A 23,764-nucleotide genomic window follows, 5' to 3' on the forward strand; every position below is an offset into this window, starting at 1 on the left:
GAATTGTGTTTTTAAGCTAAGTACCCCGTGACCAGCGATAGATTTACCAAACAGCCGTGGAACTGAAAAACATTTAAATGCTGATGGAAAAAGGCAACAACAACTTAAAAAACAACATAAAAACTAAAAAGGCAAGAATAGGTGGAAAATAGTATTAAAAACAAACTTCGAAAAAAGTGACAAAAATCTTGAAAAAGGCCGAATAGTTTTTTGAAAAAAGCGACAAAAACTTCGACAAACTTGGAGAAAAAAAGAAGACGGTAGAAAAAGGAAGGAAGGAAGGCAAGAACTGGTCGAAAATAGTGACAAAATGCAACAAAAACTTGTGACAAACTTAAAAAACAGCAACAAAAACTTACTTACGTGCTCACGTACCCCCTGCAGTCCTCCAAAGTACCCCTTGGGGTACACATACCCCCATTTGAGAACCACTGCCTTAATACGTGTGTCAAACTCAAGGCCCGCGGGCCATATCCGGACCCTCGCCGATTTTGATCCGTCCTGCATATCAATTTAGGTCCACACTACATTGTGGCCTATGTAGTTTTTGTCGCTTCACCTGGCATTTTTGTCCCTTTTTCCCACGTTTTTGTAACTTTTGCCGACGTTCTTTTCATTAATGCCTCACAGTGGGTCCCTGGGGAGCAGTAACTAGCCTGGATGATTTCTACCGCTCATTTCCACTTCCTCCCATCACTTCCAACTACAATACTTCCCCTACGATCTCATCTCTGCTTTTTCTCTAGTCCTTCCTTTGCCTTACATCTTCCAGTGTCCTCCACTCGTAACTACAGCTTGTGTCTCCTCCTGCCTCCCGGTTACTCACTGTGTCGTCCTTGTGTCTGGTTTTGTGTCCCCAGAGAGCAGTTCCTCAAGTCCAACGCCCAGCTCACCTTCCGCTGCCGCCAGCTCCTCTCTGAGCTTTCCTACATCTACCCCATTGATGTGGTGAGTTCAACCTGATGGTGCAGTACAATTGCTGCACAACACATTGTTGACAAGGCAACTGCACCGAATTCTCTGGTTACAGAAGCAAGGCAGAAATGGTGCAGCTAGTTCTGTGTGCCACAGTTCAAAAAGTAATGCTCAGTCATCACCTATCTGTTTAACGTGCCTCGCTGATAAATATTAGTCACTCTGTTTTCTAAAACATTTTGGCATAGAAACTAAACACTTTAAAGTGCTCATATTATGCTCATTTTCAGGTTCATAATTGTATTTAGAGGTTGTACCAGAATAGGTTTACATGGTTTAATTATCAAAAAACACCATATTTTTGTTGTACTGCACATTGCTGCAGCTCCTCTTTTCACCCTGTGTCAGGTCTCTGTTTTAGCTACAGAGTGAGACATCTCACTTCTGTAACATCTTTGTAGTCAGTCGCACATGCGCAGTAGCTAGGTAAGGATTACATGAGCTAGCTAGCTGTTTCTCTAACTTCGGTCAGTACAAGGCAGGATTAGCCAGGAGACTTCTTCTAAACTTTGTAGATTATGGTGAATTTGTGTGTGTTGTAGCAGTGTTTTGCCATTGAGAGCTAGGGGGCTAACCGCTAGCATGGCTTGTTTCGGCTAGTGACGTAGAAAACCCTGCTGATTTTGACCAACTCACCCGGAGACTAAAGGCAGGACACATTCAGAAACCGTATTTCACTCAGAACAGCATGGATGTTTTTTTTCCCAAGTTTGTATGCGTGTGGAAGCAGCAGAGACACAAAATAACCAGATCCCAGAAAAAGTGATTTTCATTTTTCATAATATGGGCACTTTAAATGCTGACACTACTGCACAATGATAGAATGATTTAAAGCAAGTGCCTCTGCCAGTGGCAAAGGTGGTGTTTGGTCCCACACAGGGTTTCCTCTTGTCTGGGTCCGTTTGTGTCTGATCATTGTCTTTAACACGAAACCTGTTTTTTATTTTATCCACAGGCTAATCAGTCTGATTATGTCATCTGCGGAGTGAAGCTGCCAAACTCTGAAGATTTTCAAGGTAATTTATTATGCGCCTGTTTGTGTGTTTCTTGGTTACAGCATGAAGAGCTGTGGCAGGGCATGTTGAACAAATGTTTTGCCTTTGCTTTATTGTCGTGGTTATATGTAAATGTTTGGTGAATAGAAGCCAATTAAAAGTTCTCATGATCTCATAGATGCAGTATGTATGATATCATAACTTTGGCTGCTGTACATGGCAGTTAGGCATAACTGTGCTAAGGTATTACAGTCTTTAACGTGCCTAAATGACATAATTTTATAATTACCGGTATGTCATTTTAATACATAAAAGATATAATGACATAATTGTATCATCTGTCGTTTTACTAGCTGGGAAAGGTTGGCATTGCTCTAAACTCTGGCTAGTTTTATACAATAATGACACAATCCCATATAGCAACATGCCTTGCCTCACGTACTGTTTGTGAGATGAGTTGGCAATGATTGAGCACATATGTAATCACTTTCCGGCAGCAAAGACAGTCTTTAGATTCTAATTAACAAGCATGCACGCACAAAGCTTCCTGGGTGTGTTTTTATCAAGTTTTTTTTGTTTGTTTGTATTATTCTTCTCCTTTCTCCTCTCGTCCACGCAGTAAAAAAAACTGATCGAATTAATTAATACAATTTAAATTAAAAAGTTTTTCTGTAATGCATAGTGTCTACAAAGTGGAGGCAGAAAGACCTCACTTACTGATCTAGCTAAAAAATAAATAAAATGGAAGATGAGGAAGAAGAAAGGATTTGGACTCTTGGAATCTAGAAAAAGTTTGGAGACACACACACACACGGAACTAGGTTGGGTTTGCATTCTTCAGTTTTTTTTGAAAACTTAGCCTTTCTGATGTGTTGTTGGATGCTGATGGAGGAGTTGTTAGGTCTACCCCTGTCTTATGGAGTCTTTTCAAAAGATGCTTACGTAACTGGTCTCACCACCCCAGTGAGACAACCACACGGTTTAATATCAAAGACACAGTATTAGGCGCCGCAGAAGAGTTTTGTCAGCATGCAGTTTCAGCCACAAAGCACTTGTTATCGTGTCCGTGTGGTAGGTTAGAGTAAGGGTCACGCTGTACTGTATGTGTCGTGATAAATGGGGTTTGCTGTCACAGCGAGGGAAACTGGATGACTTTACGACCTCTCAATGGCTCAGATGAACGGTTAGCTTTGGTCCGCAGCGCTCGTCTAATCCCGAGAACACACTCGTCCACTGTCCGCTCAACATTCTCCAGCTCCCCTTCCTCACAGCTGGTGAGACCCAGCAGGCCTCTGAACCCATAATTCAAAAATACCTCTCCCAATCTCCTCCGCTCCCTGCTGTCACACGCCACCTGTTAACATCTTTTAGGAGCACGGTGAAGTGCGCCGTAGTGACAGCCAGCCCATTTGTGTTTGCAGCAATCACTTGTTCCCATAAGGTGGAGGCCTGTGTCTGCTTCTGCCTCCCAGTCCTGCATAGGTGGACACCTAGCAGTGAGTAAACAACTGAGCATGTGCCGTGGCAGAAGATAGAAGGCCTAACAGAGAACATCCTAACGCATTTACTGCTAACTGCCTTTGCCCTCCTTGTCAGGTGGCTTGTGGTGTGCGGAATGTAGAGAAGAGCTGTTATGCAATCCAGGTAGCCATTCACATTCCCCCTCTAACATAACCGCTGTGACCATTAGACATCTTGCAAAGGAAAGAGAGTAGGGCTGGGTATAAAAAAAAAAAAAAAAATTCTGTTTAAAATCGATTTTCATTTGAATGATCCAATATCATTTCATAAAATCCAGAATGGATCTCTGTCTGTATCATGAAACTATAAGACCTAAGAAATCCATATTGGTACCAGCTATGTCCATGCTAGCTTGTCGGTAAAGGTTTCTTTTTTTTAAACGCTTCAAAGTTAGACTACTTTTTGGCGAGCAAAAAAAATTGACATTTTAAAAGGGGTCCCTTGGACTCTCACCTCAAGATATCTGAATGAAATGTCACTTAAAACTCACTGTAGAGTCTGTAAAGTTGCACTTTAGTATGTTGACTGCTGTAGTGTGTGGAGCTTGTAACAATTCCAAATTAGTATCGCAACCGAAATATCCCAAATCCACCTCGTGGACCGGAATCAAATCGATTCAGGAAATCCGTGGCGCTACCCAGCCCTAAATAAGAGGAAAGAGAAGCATGCCTTTAACTCTCCATTTTACCCCATTGCTCACCCCTGCTCGCATTTGTGTGAGGTCTGCTCCATCAAGTCCAGAACTGTCTGGATGGGTACTGAGGTCAGTTCAAGAAGGCCTACGGGGGAGGATATCCCACTTTAGAGACCAGGGTCACGGTCCGTTGGAGTCCTAATCCTACTGGGGGTCAAAGTGGAACAGAGTGGCACTGTGCTCAGGCTCTCCAGTCTTTTACATGTAACTAAGCTTTTCCTTGTCAGCTCAGCACGACAAGATTTCAGCAGTCTCCACTTGCACCCTAAGGTGTCCTTTAGTTGACCTGATATTCCTGTTGTGACTGTTAGTGTGTAGCATCACCCAAAAGAACCAGAGGCCAGGAAGCTGTTGTACTGGGAACTGAAAAGTGATGGCGTAACGCAGGCTTTCTGTGTTAAAAGACACTGCACGAGCCAAGGAGTATACCACTTACTATTGCCATAGTCTATTATTTCATTAAGATAGAAACCACGGTGATACGAAGTGTTTGCCTCAAGCAGTGTCCTGCTGCTCTTTTGACAATGTGAAACCACTTAGTGTGTTGTCTTGAAACCATCCCTCCTACTTAAAGCGAGATGCTTTGCTGTCAGAAATGTTCACAAAGGCATCCAGTTTTCCGGCCTAAAAGATATTTGGGCTCAGCGGGGATAAGTTATACGTGATGCTTTTGCCTCTCCAGCACTAATCTGTGATAAATTGGGTATCCCACTGCAGCCAATGTTTTACTGGCACTATGTTTGCTGTGCCACATTTTGTATCGCTTTTCAAAAACACTATCCCACATGAATGCAAGTGCTCTTCTTCCCGTGGACACAAACTATCTTTGGTTTGATGTTTATACATTTTTGTTTGGATTCACAAGATGTGGACATGGCGTATGTAAACACCATTTTTTTCTTTCTCTCCATGTAATTAAAGTGAAAGTCCAAACAAAACAGACATTGTTGTCTGCTTTGGAATTCTTGGTGGAAAAAAAAAAATTTGTTTAGAATTGAATTTGCATTGGATTATACTCTTAGAGGCTTTTGGTGTGATGTCAATAACCTTAAAAAGTCCACTGATGGAATAACAAGTACACCATTGTTGCTCTGCTTAACATCGCTTGTCTAATGTGTGATTACTGGGACTCCTTTTTCTACTTTGTGTCCTGCAGCTAAGGATGATGGGAGCGTGGCAGTCGCCCTGGGTTACACGTCGCACCTGGTCCTGATGATCTCGTGCTTCCTGCAGATCCCTCTTCGGTATCCGGTGATCCACAAGGGTTCACGCTCCTCCATCAAGGACACCATCACTGACAGACTCACTGAGAAGGAGCGAGAGTAAGTAGGCTCAATTCTTCACATGGAAACACCAACAAAACGATTGGGGAACATCTCATCTTAACATGCATCTCTTTCATCACAAATGCACGTATCACACATCCTGGTGTACAGTGTTGTCTTCTGTAAAAATAGGTTGTTCTAAATTCTCAGATTGCTCTTTACTTTCTTGAAGTGAAATCACTTTGAAATCAACATTCAGATATGTCATGAGGACATGGGGTCAACAACACTTCCATTGGTAAATAGTCTCGCATTGTCTGGCTAGTCCACACAGCATTCCAGGATGGGAGAAAAACCTGCTCTGGTTTATTGACATTTCTTTAAACCAATCACAATCGTCTTGGGCGGTGCTAAGCGCTGGACGGAGCCACGGTGCCGCTGCAAAATAGCCTCGGGAAGGAACTTGTTTTGGTGGAACACGTGTACGTTCAAAAGTTGTTTTAGTCGTGCGACAGAAAACTCAGATTGGACGGATGGTCCAGCTAGCTGTCTGGATTTACCCTGCAGAGATCTGAGGAGCAGTTAACCATAGTCCTCACAAATCCACCGGAGGTTAGAACGCCAACACAAAGGAAGACGAAGGTAACGGACATCAACAGAAGTGGAATGTCGTGGATATAGACTAGTTGGTAAACAAATGCACAAAGAAAAAGGAAACGGACAAGGAAATGTTTGGTAGAAGGTCAGGTCTTGCCCAGCACATGCAGCTTAACGTGATATCTATAGCAGTCTGACCACTCTTTTATACAATCCTGAAGTTCATTTTGAATTCCAATAAAGACATTAATCGATGGAGCATTTGTTTAACAAAAAACTAAAAAACTGTTCCCCACCACATCTCATGTAAACAAAATTATTGTGGAGAATTGCTTCACCTGACGGTTTTGGCAGCAGTGATAGCTCTTTTGTAGACAAACACCAAATCTTATTGAAGCTAAAATTGGTCCGATGTTCGCTCAGTAGTTTTGTAGAATTCCCATAATTAAATACTGAATAATCTAATAATAATGTTCTTGTAAATGCATCTCTGCTAGATAATTTTTCACTGCATTTCTTCATATTATCGACCATTTGGAACATTTGCGTAGTTGTCTTTTGTTATCTGTTAAAAAGATCTCATTGTGCTCACAGAGAAGTCCACTGCTTGTTTATTCAAATGCTCCGTGGAAAAGAACGGCTGCGAGATAAAAGGAGCGTTAATCAGACATCTCAGCTGGTGCTCATTTCCAACTGCAACAGCCGAGATTTAAAAAAAAAAAAGCGTTTAACCGTTGTTACATTTTTGACACTGTTAACAAGAAAGTACATAATCACTGCTTAATCATCACACTGTTCTTTTATTTCCACCACGTTTATCACACTTTTAGTAATCCATCAAACCATAAGAGCCACATCAAATAACTCCGTGCTGCCAGATTTCAAAGACCAAGACTGGAAGGATCTGGTAGTCAATAAATCGCCAGCCTTGTTATACGGTTATTCTCTTTGAGGCCCTATTTTTAGGTTTTCAACAGATCATAAATTTGGATATTTATTACGGGGTGGTACCATGTATCTGTATGGAATTGGGTCCTTGAAGTTGAGTGAATTTGGCCTGGAAAGTCCTTGAAAAGTCATTAAATTAGATTGGATTAGATCAAATATTATTGGGCCTCTAATGTGCGTTTATTTTAATACGTAACAGAAAACAAATATAGTGCATTTTCAGGTGGTGTGATCAGATTAAAACGTTCTACTATGTCTCTCAGTACTTCAGAATGTTACGTTCATTAATCAATGCATCCTCAACAGGAGTGTGTGAGGGCCAGTGCTTTTGCATTCTTTGTCTCATTTTCCACATTTGGTGTAAGCAGTTGCTTTCTCTTCTCTCTAGTGTTATTGTGCTGTGACACATGTGATGTGGAAACCTCCAGCTTCTGTAACTTAATAGTCAGGCCATAAATAGCGAATAATTGAACCAATTATTTTCCTTTTTAGAAAACGCTCACATTTTCTTACTGTTTTTGTGGTTGAATTGTCTTTGACTGCATTTGCCACACTCAAGGTTTGTCATTAATACACACACACACACGCACACCCATACAGCAGCCTGCAATAGAGCATTTTCACTGGGGCTTGGCTTCTGGATTTGGATTTGACAATATGAAGAATTCAGATAAGGCCTGCTACATTGCAGATACATTTCAATACATATATTCGTTTTAGCAAAAAAAGAAAAACAAAAAAAAGCCCATCTCTCCCTAGTTCCGCTACATACCTGCATAGCTTTTACAGGGGGTGCTTTCCTGTTAAGCTGTTATGTTTTGCCCATGGTAACAAGTTCCCCTTATTTTACAACTTACTCAGGTGTTCAGATAATCTATAATGAAGCTCTGCCGGGAATGTAAATCACAGTGCCCATCTCAGTGCCAGCGTCTCTGACACACCCTAGGGCTGTAACCACTGTGCTTCCTGTCTTCACAACAGACCATTATATCTTCTTCTTTTTTTTTTTTAAATCAAGAACTATTCGTAATCGCAAATATTATGTTGACATAGAGAGAAGCAAATGATAAAGAGAGAATCTAACCGCACCTAGGGCTTTGTCAGGGTTGCTTCTCATTAATTGTACAGGCACTGTAATTATAATGAGGGCCAATATAATGAAATTATTATTTTGTATATGTTATGGTCCTGTAACTATGCATCATGTCAGAGTCAAAAAAAAACTGCTCTGTTATGATAAATTGCACGCTTACTTAGGTATGTACCCTACATGCATATTGACATTCCACACATTCAAGTGTGATGAAGAAGATTATGCTATAATCAGCAATGTTACCAAAAGCCATGGGTGTTAGTGAACATGATTGCCCCATCAGTGTTAGAGTTAGTAGCCTGGGTAGGTTCAATGCCAGCGGGAGAGGAGAATAAAGATGGAAGTCCAGAGTCATGCTCGCACTCGTCAGCTCTTACATTATGAACACAATTTGCTTTTGCTGCGCAGAGCCTGGTTGATATCGGCAGAATTTTTCAGTCCTTTATTGTTGTTTTTATGTAAAGAATATTCACACATTTTATGCTAGTGTTTATTACTGGGAATCTGAACAAATATGGGCACCTTGGGGGGGGCCCTTGGGGGGCCTCTGTTTTGTGCTGAGCAGTCGGCTGTGTTTTTCAGGTGGCTGAAAAGGAACGAGTTGGGGTCATTTGAAACCTGGAGTAGGCTCATTATAGTAAATGATTTAAATTGGTAGGAAGAGACATGCAGGCCACATGGAGATGTTAAATCAGATCATTATGAAATGGGCTACGGAACTCCATTTAGGTCAGTATTAAATAAGTACATAAATAAATATGGCTATGATATAAATCTGGAAATAAATATATGAGGCAATAAATGTAAATACAAAAATCTAATAATGAGTCAACATAGTTCAATAAAAAAAATGTTTTTAAGGACTACTTTTATTTATTTATTTCAGGGTACTTTTATTTCATAATGCCACATTTATTTCACTTTCTTTTCGCATATTCAAATGAACGGGAGGTGGTAGCTATTGGCCAGCTGTGGTCCCTCTGCCTCGTGTTTTATATGCTGTGGCAGATAGTGATATGCTGGCGATGCCAGGCTACTAGCTGGTCGCCTTGGTCTGATCTGAGTCTGTGAGAAAACCACGCCCCATTCATTTGAATCAAAGAAACGGGAATAAAAAAAGTGAGTAAAATAAATAAAAGAAGAAAATAATGAAATAAATAAAAGAAGTCCTTTGAAAAATGCCATTTATTAAATAAAAACCTTTTTTTATTTATTTGTGCTGTACTCTCCCATTACAAAACAAGTGACTGCTTGTCCTCGGCCGAGGCACATGGGAGTGATGTGTAAATCAGCACGGACACTTTCACATCCACATGTGTCGTACTTAAGAAGACAAACAGCTGGGAGAAAGTGTGTGAGAAAAAGAGAGACATTATCAGACAACCCAGTGATTGAGCGGCCATCTCTCTGTGTGGGTGATTATGTCATGACAACAGCTGAAGAGGCTCACTGGGAGTCCCTTTTACACATTTCCAGTCCTACCATGCAGGATATTTACAGCAGGTCTGGCAACAAAAAATAAACTTGTAGGCTGTGTGGCTGTTGGAACAGACACCACAATCCAGCATTGCCCTTAGGTGTCCCTGAGTGGGGCCAAACGCTCCAGCAAGCTTTCACCCCCCCTCCACATGTTTATGACCCCTGAGGTCCCGGCGGGCTGCAGACACATAGCAAAATTATGTGTGGGGAGACGGAAAGCAACTAGCCGAGCTCCAAAAGTGTACAAAAAAGGGGTGATTAAAGTGTCGGAAAGAGGCAGCCAGTGGTGATAAGTGAGGTGGCATGGGATCAGTTTCTCAGAGCGTGGTAGGATTAGCAAGCAGTCAGTCAGTTATAATGGTGTGCACATAGGAACCTAATGTTTTAGTGGCACTGTAGGCCCCCTGTTAAATGGTAATTGTCCTAACCCTACTTTTGCAATGTGATGAATCTTGGTGCTATGTTTAGATGCCTCCATACATCCTTAAAGTCTCAGCATCCCCTTTCTGTGGCTCTACTGCCCAACCAAGTGTGGATCCAGATTACGCTCATGTTTATTTCTCAGAGCCCTGGGTATAGTCAGGCCTAACCTGTTCATTGATTTGGACCTTCAGTGTGGTGTGAAGAATATGAATATATTTCACCTTTTGTGTTTGGCTAATATCACTTTATTCCTTTCCACCTGCTGGGTAGAGTAATTGCTGCCTTATTTCATATAGTCAGATATTTTTCCACAGGATAAGGCATGTGTTGATCTGAACTGTGTTACCCTCCAGAGTGTCAAACTGGCCCTGTAAGAATGTTTGAAAGTAAGGTGTGGAATATGACTGGTCTGTTTGACACTCTGTGTATGATCTCTGAAATCAGTGGACTCTAACGACATGTTGCGCCCACATTTTGTCCTGTGGAGAGCCCAGTTCCAGTGTTTCTGATTGCATGGTGGAGAACTAGGGAGATGTGATCCAGATGTCCAGTGTCTGATTGAGACCAGAGCCCAGCCATTAAAAAGCAAGCACTGCCTCCTATAGTCCTTTGCCCAAAGAATTGAGGCAAATCAGTTTTTATTTTTGTTCTTTATCACAGCTAAAGGGAAAAAAGCTTGTCAGTGGGATTTACACATCACTGTTGGTTTAAACACAAAATAAACTCGGTGGAGGTAGCAAATGTGAATGCCAGGGGAGGGAGGCCAGCTTAAGACGAGAGGAACCTGCGAGCTCCAGAAAAGGGGTTATTGTTCCGGGGCTTCAGGGGTTTCATGTCTCTTAACATGGACCATGTGCACAGGAGGTGAGGGGAACTGCACCCAAACTACCCTGTCCTGCACAGCATTGACGGGGGAAAAGAACTGTGAGGCTGCATGGCGCGTTAAACAACCTGCTGAAGGACTCCTAGTATAGGAAGGAGTACACAAACACACACACACACACACACACACACACACACACACACACACACACACACACACACACACACACACACACACACACACACACACACACACACACACACAAAAGTCAAGTTTGGCAATCCCTGATGACGTATCTATAGTTAACCCAAATGACATGATTAGACCCTTTCTATCTTTTATAACGATGCAGATACAGTAGATGTGATTTTACCAGGGGTTTTAAGATATCCATCCAGGCATTTCTGGTATTAAGCCAATATTGTACAGTCTATGGAATTTCATTTTTTTGCACCTGATCAGCATTCACGTTCTTTCAATGTGTCATCTTTATTGTTTCCCCACACTCTGTCCTACAGTACAGATTGTCACTTTAAATACAGATTTCAGCTTCAGCTGGAATTCAAGATCTTTATAGTTGTTGTGCAATTTTAATGTGTTATCCGTATTAAAATGAGAATTGTATGATGTTCTACTTGGTTGTAGACTGCACATTGTCTGGCATTATAGAATGAATCATTATTAAGGAGTATGATATGTTTGCTAGTGGGTCAGTTGCATGGTTACTGTGTTCTTCATAGAAAGAATGAAGGAGGTGATCCACTTGGGATCCAGATAGTTTAAATCAAATTCCAACCAATTGGTCATTATTTAAGTGTTTATGTCAACTACAAAGGCACCCTGAGACCGGACTGAATGTTTACTTGTCTTCTGAGGTTTTCTACCAAATCACTCAAGGACAATGGCAGGAATGCTATGTTTATAATAGCTCTAAAGAAGTCGAGGACTTCTTTTAGGTTGACAGGTTAGTTGAATAAGCAGCCCTTCATCTTGGAGCCCTGCTGTTGTGCAGCCCATTGGAGAAGTCTTTGTTCGTACATCATTAAAAAGATAACAAGAAGCATCTGGCTTTCTGGAGGATGCTGTAGCTTGAAGGGGATAACCCAGCCAGCTAAGAACTCTAATAATGTATTTTTGGTCAGAGATTGAGGGGAAACAATCAATGTACCTGTAACGGTCCTGTCTTTATATACTGTAAACTCTTGCTCTCTTTTTAGCCATGCTAAAATGTCTGTTGGTCCGTCCACCCCTTTGTGCAAATATTTCAACAACTATTAGATGGATTGGAACAGAATGTTGTACAGACATTCTTATCACCAAGAGGATGAACCCTACTCACTTTTGTGAGTATATTTTATGAGCTTAGCATCAGCATGTTAACATTGTGAGCATGTCTATGGTATCATTTAGCTCAAAGCACTGCTGTGTTAAAGTACGGTCCCACAGAGGTGCTCGCATGTCTGTAGACTCTTGTTAGTCCGGCTATGATCATGAAAATTGGTGTTGACCAGAAACCGCCATGAGGTCAGAATATTAATGCTCAATCAGTGTTATAATTTTTTGATTTCAGGTCAGATAGCATGTGTTTTTATTTTTTTTTAAAGTTGCGTTTTGGATGGAGTGCTGGTCTGCTCTGGCTTAAGTTTTTGGCGAGTGAATACTATGTAGGATTCTGGTCATATTCAGCTTCTCTTTTCCGTCTCTGCTTGTGATTAAAACAATGGAAACAAACAAAGGGAAAAGGGGAAGAAAATGAGAGTGCAGGGGTTGGGAGCTGGGGGTCAGCAGACCCCTGGATATTCTTAAGAGCTGTGATGAAAACCCAGTATGACAGAGCGAGCAACCGCCACATCACTCAGGAGACGCCTTAACGGCAGAGACCGAGATGGCGAAACGGTTACACAGGGGTCCTAAGTGCAGCAGCGGCTATTAAAATAGCATACACTGACAGATGCTCAGCGTAATCATTTCTCAGATATTGAAAATTACAGCCCACTGTGATTTATATAGTAACCGCTGCCATTAGCGCCGTGACAGTTGCAAGGCAGGTGTTTTTTTAAAAAGCAGGCCCAGATGATTTATGGTCCCATGCCGTTTGAAATTGCACATTAAAGACATCGTGAAACTTACAAGCATCCCCTGCCCCTCCCACCGTTAAAACAAGGGTGTACATACTGGCCAAGCCTCGTCTCCAACATGTGAGCCAGAACTGTTGTTTTGCACATTTGGAGTATTAATTAGGATGTCTAAACAGGCAAGCCGACACATGTGGAGGCCTCAGCCTGTGTATATATTACAGCAGGTCAGCCAGTCACTAGGAGTCTTCCCCTGAACCACGGTAAAGCTAAGCACGACCACCCACCTGCATAGCTGCGTCCTCCTAAAACACTCCTACGTTTAATACAATGGACCCAAGAGGGAAGAGAAAAGAGTCCAATATACTATAAGGTGCTTGCGTGTACTTGCTCTCCATAGTTTTCACAAGGAGCCCCCACTGACCTTGTGGCCTTAGACGGCTTGTAACAGGACTGAATGTAGAGAAGATGGCCATTTTACCTAAAAAAAAAAAAACAGAGCTCAGTTGGACTCCATTTTGGTTCTGTCTCCAGAAACCAGTGTCAGTTTTAAACAGGCTGTATGTACAATGCAGAATGCATATACAAAGCTTTAACTAGAGTCTTTGGGCAATAGTAGCCTCACCTATTCTCTTTGCACAAAGAGCCCTACAAATGTTGCCATTTAACCGTCTGGAGGGTATAAAAGACGCCATGAGCTGCTGACACCTGCTAGGAGGCCTCCGGGGTGCAGTCCAGGGAGACCGTGTAGACACTGGTGGTGGTAGATCACTCAAAGATGAAAGAAGTGTAAGTCAGTCTGCTATTAAAAGATCCCTCAACAGGAATAAAAGAAAGGGCACGCATTTTTTTTTTTTTTATAAACAAACAGAAATGGACAGGAAGAAAGAGCGAAGAACTTCCTATACTTCATCTCATCATTGTAGCTATATGTTTATTGGTTGTTTCCTCCTTTTAACGAGAGTCCTTCCTTTTATATTTTAAAGTTGTCTATGTCTAGACCCTGTGGTTAAAGAGCTGGCAGGCTGGGGCGCACATATTCTCTCCCATAAAGACGGGACTTTCCATAGAGATGCAGCTTTTGTCTTTTTACGGTGTCAGGGCTCCGCACTTATTAATTACATATTTTTGTGTCTACACACAGGGCCAGCGCTCGCACGTTAACGGTCCTGTGGTGAGATTGCTCTGAAGGGTAGATGAGAAGGAAAGAGACGGGCAATTTTTTATGAGCGGCGGGGGCGGCTCACTGTCATTTCTTTTTCATCTTTTTGTCCAGTGCACACAGAGTTGAATATTAGCTAAATGAAAGCAGATTTCATGTTTCAGTAATCAGTCTTTTAAATGGATGCTAAAGTGAGTGGGCGTGTTGATTATGGTGCCTGTCATATTCACTTTGCTGTGTGTTTCACGGACATGGCCCGTCAACAGAGCTGCCACAGAGGGGAGCTGGAGAGGGATGTGCTGACGGAAGAAATGGCCTGATGAAGTAAAGTGAGGAAATATGAGGAGCACTGCTGAGATAGAGATGATTAAATTTGATTTATATGTACAACAAAATTAAACAAAAGAACCAACTGCATCGTGCACAAGGTGCAAGAGTCGAAGTAAGCATGAGCTCATTTGAAAACGACACAAAAACAATCTTGCGAGCCAGTGGGAAAGCACAATTAGTGCAACTTTTCCAGCCTGTGTGTCAATCTTTTTGGTTTGTGTCTGTTTATTCTGGACCCTTCATCATGACGGACAGACAGGGCACTGGTTTTGGCCTGTATATTCCTCCAGGACTGTAATTTATTTCATCCTGTTTATTGTAAAGGACGGCTTCAGTGTATGCTGCTGCCGCTGGCTGAGTGATTAAAAATGGCGTTCTGTCTCCTCTGACTCTGCTAGTCCTTATTTCTCTACAAGACACATACCACTTACATGTTTACTGTTGTAGCAGGAATGGTAGCAATGGTCCTCTGTCCCCACGGTCCGAAACGGAGTTAGATGAAAACTGAAAAAGGAAAAAAAAAAGTGACTTTTTATTGACAGCAAAATGAATTGTTCTTGAGGGCTTTCTGTTTAGTTTATGACTTTGAGACTTTGTATTCTGACTTTTTCCATTGTTGTATGTTTGCTCTACATCTTTTATTGTTTTGAGCGCTTTCTTGGCATGGTCTCCTTTTTGAAAGGCGTTTAAATCTCGGTGGGACAAATCTGGTCAGATTAGATAATAACATAAGATGATAAAATGTGCTCGCTAACTGAATCACACACTGCTTTGGCGCCTCCTCCCTTCCCTCCATCCTCGGACTTCCTCCCTCCATCCTCCCCACTGGTGTGTAATAATATATTTGACTTTTCTGGACGTTCCCGGGAGGAATTCCTAGTGTTTGGTGAACCGGGGGTCGCTCCAGTGTGATTTCAGACACAGTGGACAGCAGTCATTAATCACTTGGCTGTGACGATGACGGTGCATGTTCGTGTTTTTTGCGTTTGTGTTGGAATGGGCTCTGCTTTCCTTTTTTCGGGAGTGTTGATCAGCAAACAAATCCTATCTGTTTGTGGGGAAGTGATATTGGGAATGCCGGCGGTGCAAGGGGATTGCCTATTTTGTTGTTCTTCCTCTCCCTGTTCGTTATTTCCTATTGCTTAGATATGGCCTCTGGCATGCCGCCTTCTCCGTGGGGCCCTGGTTGCATGTCGGGGATATAGAGGGGCCAAAAAGTGTCTGACTGTGTGGCCCTGAGGCTACAGCGTCTCACTCTTTACTTGCCAGCCTTTAGAAGCAACATCCTGTTAGAATTCATTCTAGGGCCAGAATGACCCCCATCTGTTAAGGGTTTACTTCTTTAACGTCCCAGAGTTGCAGTGTAATGTGTGAATGGGGAGGTGTTTACAGTGATCATCTCCGGACAGGCTCAGATATGAGTAGGAGAAAACAAACTATTAGATAAAACCAAAGTTTTGGGTGAGTTCACGTTATCAAAAGCAAATGCTTTTACAGCTGAAATGCTGAAAAGTGTGTGTTACCAAAGATTTCAGAGCATCGAGATCGGAGTAAAATCTGGCCTCCAGAATGTCACAACCGCATGTGAATCTATACATTAACCTGCAGGGCTCCAGTGCCGTTAGCATGATCTCAGTTGACAGTAGGAGGAAGTGGATTCTCACATTGCCTCAAGCACTTGTAGGTCAGAGATAGAGAGGGGGGGGGGGGGAATAGCCCCATATCTGCTCTCACACAGGATTAACCAAAGACCATGACCCAGTCTCCAGGGGGCACGCACACACAGAGGAGGCATGCCGGATGTACATACTCACCAGTGTACACACACACACACACACACACACACACACACACACACACACACACACACACACACACACACACACACACACACACACACACGCAAAGCATTCAACACATGTCTGCACATACTGTACAGGCACATCAGAACGCATCTGCTGCTTCTGGCATCGCTGTCATATACAGGTGAGGTCATATATTTTGATACACCTAGGCTAAACACATGCAAATACAATTTTTCCCAACTCCACATATTTCATGTTACCATACATTTATTATGTTAAGTCAATGGGTATCTACTTTATGCCCATAAGAGATCATTTAAAAAAAATAATACCCAAGAAAGACATTTCATTTCAGCTTTTAATTACAAGTAGGTCAAACATTTAAATACACCAAGTGGATTGTCTCTTTAAGCTGCAACTGAAATTACTTTTGGAAGCTTTGCATAGGCCAATTGTCATTATTAGAAGCTAATTGTGAATGCACCGGGCTTATATTTGATCAGTGCCTTATTGCACTTGATACCATGGGAAAATTGAAGCAACTTAGCCAAGACCTCAGAAAAAGAATTGTGACCCTTCACAAGTCTGGTTTCTTCTTAGGAGCAATTTCCAAACAGCTGAAGGTCCCACATGTGTCTGTGAAATAAATTGTACCCAGGTATAAAAATGATGGAGCCACACAGACACTGAATCGTTCAGGAAGAAGGCGAACATCTTCCCCTAGGGCTGAACAAACCTTGGCCCCAACGGTCAAACTGAACCCCAAGACAACAACAAAGAAGCTGGTGAAGGAGTCAGAGGCACAAAGTAACAATGTATGTAAATCTACTACTGGGAGAGCCTTACGTCGCCAAGGCCGGAAAGGCTGTATTGCATGGAAGAAGCCCCAACTCCTACAGGCATAAACAAAAAAAAGCAAGAACGTTTTGCAGATGATCACCAGGACAAAGTCATAGCCTTTTGGAGGACAGTTCTTTGGTGATGAGATGAGACACCAATTGAACCGTTTGGCCACAATGATCAGCCATGTGTGTGTAGGAAAAAGGGTGTGAGGCTTTCCATCCAAATAACACCGTCCCAAATTAAGTTGGAAAATAGATGGCATCATGAGGAAGGAGGATTATCTGCAAATACTGAAGCAACCGCTCAAGACATCAGCTAGAAATTTGAAGCTTGGTTGTAATTGGGTCTTCCAGCGGGACAACGATCCCAAGCATACCCCCAAAGTTGTGACAAAATGCTCACAGACAACAAAGTAAAAGGATCGGAGTGGCCATCACAAAGCCCTGACCTGAATCCAATCGAGAATGTGTGGACTGAACTAAACCGGTGTGTCCTAACTCCAGTAGCAAATGAAAACACTGTCACATAAAAGACCTGCAGCTCATTTAAGTTGAGCTGGTGCATTTTATAGTCATTTGTGGAAGTTACTGAAGGGGATGCATCAAGTTGCTGCTTCAAACACAATTCTGGGCTGTTGTTTTGATGTGGGCTTCCCTCACATGGGCATCAGACAATAACACAAGCTATATTAGTTAGTTTTCAGATGGAAGGGCTTATTTTTACAATAATATTTCCTCTGCTTGTTGTTCCCCTGTTGGCATGGCCTTTTGGCAGCTGTTGCAACAACAACAAAACAGCTGTGTATGTGACTAACTTCATGGCTGCTGCATCTGTGTGTACGTACGCTTACGGCAGTACCTGGCTCGGTAACATCTCACGTGTGTTGTTGGATTTATGTTCTTACAAATACCAGATGTCGATTTCATGTGCAGAAAGGAGCAGTGCAAATCCTCTAAAATGAAGACATATTTCCTCCAATATCTTAAAAAGCATTATTTCAGTGTGTGGGTGAGAGGTTAAGAGTGGGATTGATTTTAGGTCACTCTGAAGTTTAAGATGAAGTGTTAAGGGATGGGGTTTAGATTAGGCTATGATATACAGTAGATATCAAAGGTTATCGTGTGTGTGTGTGAGGGAGAGAGAGAGAGAGAGAGAGTGAGTTAGTTAGTTAGTTACATTTTATTTCTGTGTCATGCCAAACATTTGGCCCATCCCACATGGGATTACAAGACACCACAAACTTATTTAGCAAACATCTTCCGGTCGCATATACAAAGAGAAATACATCAATACAAATATATACATACGCATATATACACACACACACACACACACACACACACACACACACACACACACACACACACACACACACACACACACTGCATATACAAACAAATCCTCATCTATAGATCCTCTCGATAAAGAGCTTTTTTCCTCTTCTCCCATGCTTTCTCAAGATAATTGGCTAATTGTGTTTCACATGTGAGCAGCCATCTCAGTCTTTGAGAATCATCCATATTTACCAAATCAATCTCTGATTTTATCTTTTATCTACGAAACAAAAAAATCGCGCTGTTCACAATAAAAAGGACTGTAGAAAACAAAATGGAACTCATTTTCTATATCATTCAAAGAACACATGGGACAGATCTGTTTCTTCTCTTCTACATTAACATATGGTCCTGTTTCAACAGTCAAAGATAACCCACCAGATCTCAACAGGACATGGAGATCTTTACCTTTTTGACAAATTATATACAACATGTGTATACAACTCTGTGCCATATTCTGGTTTTATCATCACAAAAATACGCAATTTTGGCTTGGCCCATATATCATCGGCCCACTTTGTCTTTAGCAAACACAGATTCTTTAAACAAACCAATATTCAGCTTTTCATTATTAATAAACAACTCACCAAACCCATATTTACAAAACAGTTTGCATATATCTTTAGACCGAGGACCAAGTATGGGTTTATCCCAGATAAATATTTTCCTCGTCAACCTATTTGCATCCATATCTAATAAACGATGCCATAACTGGGCCATACATATCTTCCAACATGATTCCCATCCCATGTCTCCCACTATCGCCAATGTTGGAGCATATTTGTGCACACCCAGAAAATATCTTATGGGACTATTTTGCACTAATTCACAATTGGATATATTTCTAAGCCCTCTAACCCCCACAATATAATCAAGTATAGGGCACACACAAGCTTACAGTTTAGAATAAGTTTGAAAATTTGTGTCTTTCAGATTCTTGCTTTTACCAATGATTCCTCCCAAAGCTCTACGTGCTGAATCGGCAAGAACCTTAACACCTGTTCTGAAATTCATGTGTTCATCAATATAGAAACCTAGATATTTATAGGAGTCTACAAAGTTCAGCTTGTGTGACCCAATTTTAAACTCATAGATACGGTGTGTAGTTAAAGGTTTTCTAAAGTGAATTATTTCTGTTTTCTTTCTATTGGGAAACAGTCTCCACTTATTACACCAATCATCAATATAGGAGAGCATCCGCTGCATATTATCTTCAGAGGGTGACAGTAAAACAATGTCATCGGCGTACAGAAGAATACTTATCATTTAATTTCCACAGGTTATCCCACAATTCAATGCTTTAATTTCCTTTGCCAAATCATTTATATAAATTGCAAATGAAGTGGGGGACAAAGCATCGCCCTGTTTTACCCCTGATGATGTTGGGAACCAGTTTGTATGGAGTTCATTAAATCGAACACATGCTATGGGCTTGTGATAAACAGACTTCAGAGCCCAATAAAAAAAATTCCATTTACCCCGTGCTCAATAAGTTTATATGCTAACAGATCCCTATTGATCATATCAAAAGCTTTCTGAAAATCAATAAAGCACGAATATGTAGACTTATTTTCACTTATTCTTTTAGTTATAATTGTAGACAATACAAAAATGTGATCAAGACATGATCTTGACTTACGGAACCCATTTTGTTCTTCCACGAGGAGCTCTTCTTTCTCTAGGTACAACATGAGCCTCTCATTAAGTATTGTAGAATACAGCTTATAAACTGTGCTCATTAAACCAATCCCTCTATAATTCAAAGGCACCCTCTGATCCTCATTTTGGGATTTTGGTATCGGATTAATAATAGATTTAAGCCACATAGATGGTATTTTGCCGGATTCATAACACCAATTTAAATAAATCACACAAAATATCAAATAGTTTGGGTGATTTTAGTATTTCATTTGGGATATTTTCAACCCCCCGTCGCTTTTCCCACCTTAGCTTTATTAATGGCCATTTGAACTTATTCTTTTGTAATACTCTTAAGATCCTCATTTATCCAATATTCCCCTTTTAAAATATGGTCCTCTATTACATTTTTCCTCTGACATATGTCCTCGTAATACCCCCCCGTCAAAGTCAAAAGTCTCACTAGAGAAAAGACCTTTAAAGTCTTTCTCCCACCTATTGATTATAAATTACCATGGTACCCCAGCACTTCCATGGGTATTTTCCAACTACGCCTTGGCCCTGATTTATTTATTTCTGCCCAAAATCTCTTAGGGTCAAAAGTTTTTTATATTCTCTTCAAGTTTAATACCTGTCCTCTTTGATAACGTCTTTCGAAGAATCTGTATCTTTTATCAAACCTATTTTGACTATTCTTGAAGGTTTCTAAGAGTTTCTTCTTTTCTATATAATTATTTGAGCAGTTCAGAAACATATTTTGTGCTTTACGCATAGATTGCCACAGTTCTTTTAACTCTTTGTTCCAATAAGGTTTCGTAATCAATTGCTTTCTTATAAAGTTATAGTTGTCTCCAGCTTTTATCTCAAACTCTGTCTACTTTAATCAATTTACAAAGGCTGACATACCAGTTATCAAAATGTTCTTGTTCTCTAGAACATCATTGTATATCATTCTTCATTTTCAAAAGGGTTGATTGTTGTAAACTCAAGGATAAAAAGTTTGCTGGTAAAATCCTTCTGACTTTCCTTTTTGTGGATGAATTTTGTGAACTCTCCTGATAAGCTACATGACAATGAGCCTCAGTCTTTATAAAAAAAAAAATGTAACCACAGTAAAGAATGATCTGGGACTCTGCTTCTTTCTCCAATCAAATCCATACAATTTGCCATTTTAATTAATTGATTTGGAACTAACACTTCGAAAGAGTTGCATATTTGTAGGCAGTCATATGGAACAAGTATATAGTCAACCACCGCTGTGTGTGTGTGTGTGTGTGTGTGTGTTTTGTCAGACCAAAGTCCTGCTCAGTTCATGGGGCTGGATTCCCAACATATGGTATTCTCTCAGTGGGAGACCAGCAGACATAAGCACATAATGACAGGAAGGGATGAGTTCAGCTTTAAGTCCCTGATAGCAGAGAGAGTCTCCCCTGTCTACATGTCAGCATATTCCCCTCTCTACCCTACCCCAACACCCAGGGATAACTTCCCCATCCTTTAAGAGCACTCCCTGTGCTGTGCTAACTAAGACATCTGACTGGCACCATTGGGACTTTCCCACTATGCTGAAAGGAAAAGTCCTCTTTGTTCCAGCTCAGAGGCAGATGGACAGGCTGTTTGGACGCCTCCGCTCCTGTTTGATATTTCAGTTTAACAAGGCACAGAGGTGGCATCTGTGGGATGGGATCATAGACCCAGACCCAGCGTCATCAGCCATCTACAAGAGTTACTGACTGTAAACGCTGCTGGCTACATGAATGGCCATTTTCAATGATGGGAAGAATTCATTGCCTGTTGCAGAGCCAAAGAACAACAGTATCTCGAGGTAAAATTAACAAGCAATGGACCCCCTTTTAATCCCACCACCCTTTATTGGTATTTTCACCCAGATAGACCTATAATATGATATGTATTATGGATATAAGGCCGTTGTAAGCTTGACTGTGCTTTGTTGGCTTGAGTGTTTGTTTGTTCAAAGTGTCTTTAACACCTTTACTTTTTAGACTCTGTTGGTAATGGATTATGTGGAATAAATCGCCTGTTCCTGTCTAACACCATGTTTGTCTTTTTCTCCTGTCTTTAACAGATTCCCTTTGTACCCCAGAGGAGAGCGCTTTCATTTTGAATATGGTGTCTACTTACTCAACAAGAACATTGCCCAGGTATGAACTGACAAACAGTGCACCCAATGTTTGTCAATGGCAACTTATTCTGACAAATCTTTTAAAGTGAAAAAGTGTTGATTAATTCTAGTGTAACATTTTTTATTTTTTTTTAATCCTGTTATCCTATAGTCAAAGATTTTTACAGAGGGGATCTACAGTGACTACAAACCAAGATTAGTTTTGGAACCAGTACATTCTCTGAACAATACACTGGTGGGGAAACCACAGTTAAAAGCACAGAGTTAATACTGTATACCTCATTCTAAAGTGCTTCTCCCGCTTCTTGCATTAGTAAATGTGTAACTTTAAAGGCTGGCAATAATGAAGAGGCCAAGTTCCTACTGAAGACATACGTCTTTAGAAACGGGTCACAAATATATAGTTTTGTTTATTAAAAGTAAAAAAATAAAAAAGCAAAATAACAGCTGGACACTATAGTTTCTTAGCAAGGATTACAGGAGTAAACAGTGAATTTGTTGGGGACTATTTTCAGCAGCAGATTTGGTGCTCTTGTGAGTATCTATACAGCTGCACGAGGTGCATGTGGGACAGACTCAAAATACTATTACTACTACTGTTACAGTTTCCATGTTAATTGTAAATTAAGGAACGTGTCACTCAGTGAAACATTGATGTGTTTTTATCCATGCGAGTGGCATGGTTATATGGATGTCGGTCGGTCGGTCAGGCCACCTCTTTGGCCCGGACTGACATAAAAAATTTGGGATGAATTGGCACGGCATTTAGTCCAGTACCTAACTAGTTGATGACCAAATACCTGCAAAACTAAGGAAAAACCATCAGCTGTACCTAGTTTTTGGAGGTAATGAACAAATGTTAGCATGCTAAACTAAGATAGTAAACGTGATAGTAATTCTAGCTGCTTCACATCAGCATGTTTGTATTGTCATTGTGAGCATGTTATCATGCTAACAACAGCATGTAGCTCAAAGCACCACTATGCTTACTACAGCCTCACAGAGTCACTATCATCGCTCCAGTGTTGTTAATGAGGCTTTGGCTACACAAGCAACACTGGTTATAGAATCAGTTCATTGTTGGTTTTGGTATATTCATGGGATTTGTTGAAAAGAAAAATATGGAATATCCCCAGACTTGTCCTTTGATGTACCTTGTGAAGGAGCAGATAGTCACAACATGAAATGTGTCTGTGTGTGCAGGCGACATTTGGTACACAAGTTGAACTAATGCTCTAAATTGGTTTCTCTTTCTCTCCCCATCTTTCATTAACACAAACACCTCAGGGGAGGGCTGAACTCCTGATCTATCTCTGCTTATTAAAGTACACTTAATGTGTTGACCTGCGTTACTCCCTTCATTCATCCCGTTAGACATATACCACTGGCTTATAACAATTTGCATTCCATTCCCTGTTTTCGACCGCATTCGGGCGGGAATGAAGGGCCTCTCCGCTGAATAAGACTGGGCAATTAGCGCTAGCAGGTGGCTGACTTCAAACCACTGCGCTTTGGGAGGTTTCAGTTCTAATGCCAGACCACACTCTGCAAGCCAATATCCAAGTCTGCCATCTTCCCACCAGATTCCAAGGATACAAAAATAAGCCAGATAAGAAAACAT

The 23,764-nt window shown here is 41.2% G+C and overlaps 1 protein-coding gene across 3 annotated transcripts in view; it reads left to right on the forward strand.

The window, feature by feature from the left end:
• Positions 1-23,764, forward strand: part of uvrag (UV radiation resistance associated gene) — a 102,358-nt gene that overhangs the window by 42,330 nt on the left and 36,264 nt on the right. For all 3 annotated transcript variants that reach the window (XR_005636422.1, XM_039777481.1, XM_039777482.1), the window contains 4 exons: positions 861-948; positions 1,931-1,991; positions 5,342-5,507; positions 22,087-22,162. Coding sequence is in view for 2 of the 3 variants with exons in the window: in XM_039777481.1 (XP_039633415.1) it covers positions 861-948; positions 1,931-1,991; positions 5,342-5,507; positions 22,087-22,162 (391 nt within the window). In the remaining variant the exon portion in view is untranslated. The remainder of the gene's footprint in view (positions 1-860; positions 949-1,930; positions 1,992-5,341; positions 5,508-22,086; positions 22,163-23,764) is intronic.

This window comes from Perca fluviatilis, chromosome 16 (genome assembly GCF_010015445.1).
Source record: "Perca fluviatilis chromosome 16, GENO_Pfluv_1.0, whole genome shotgun sequence".
Lineage (NCBI taxonomy): Eukaryota > Metazoa > Chordata > Actinopteri > Perciformes > Percidae > Perca > Perca fluviatilis.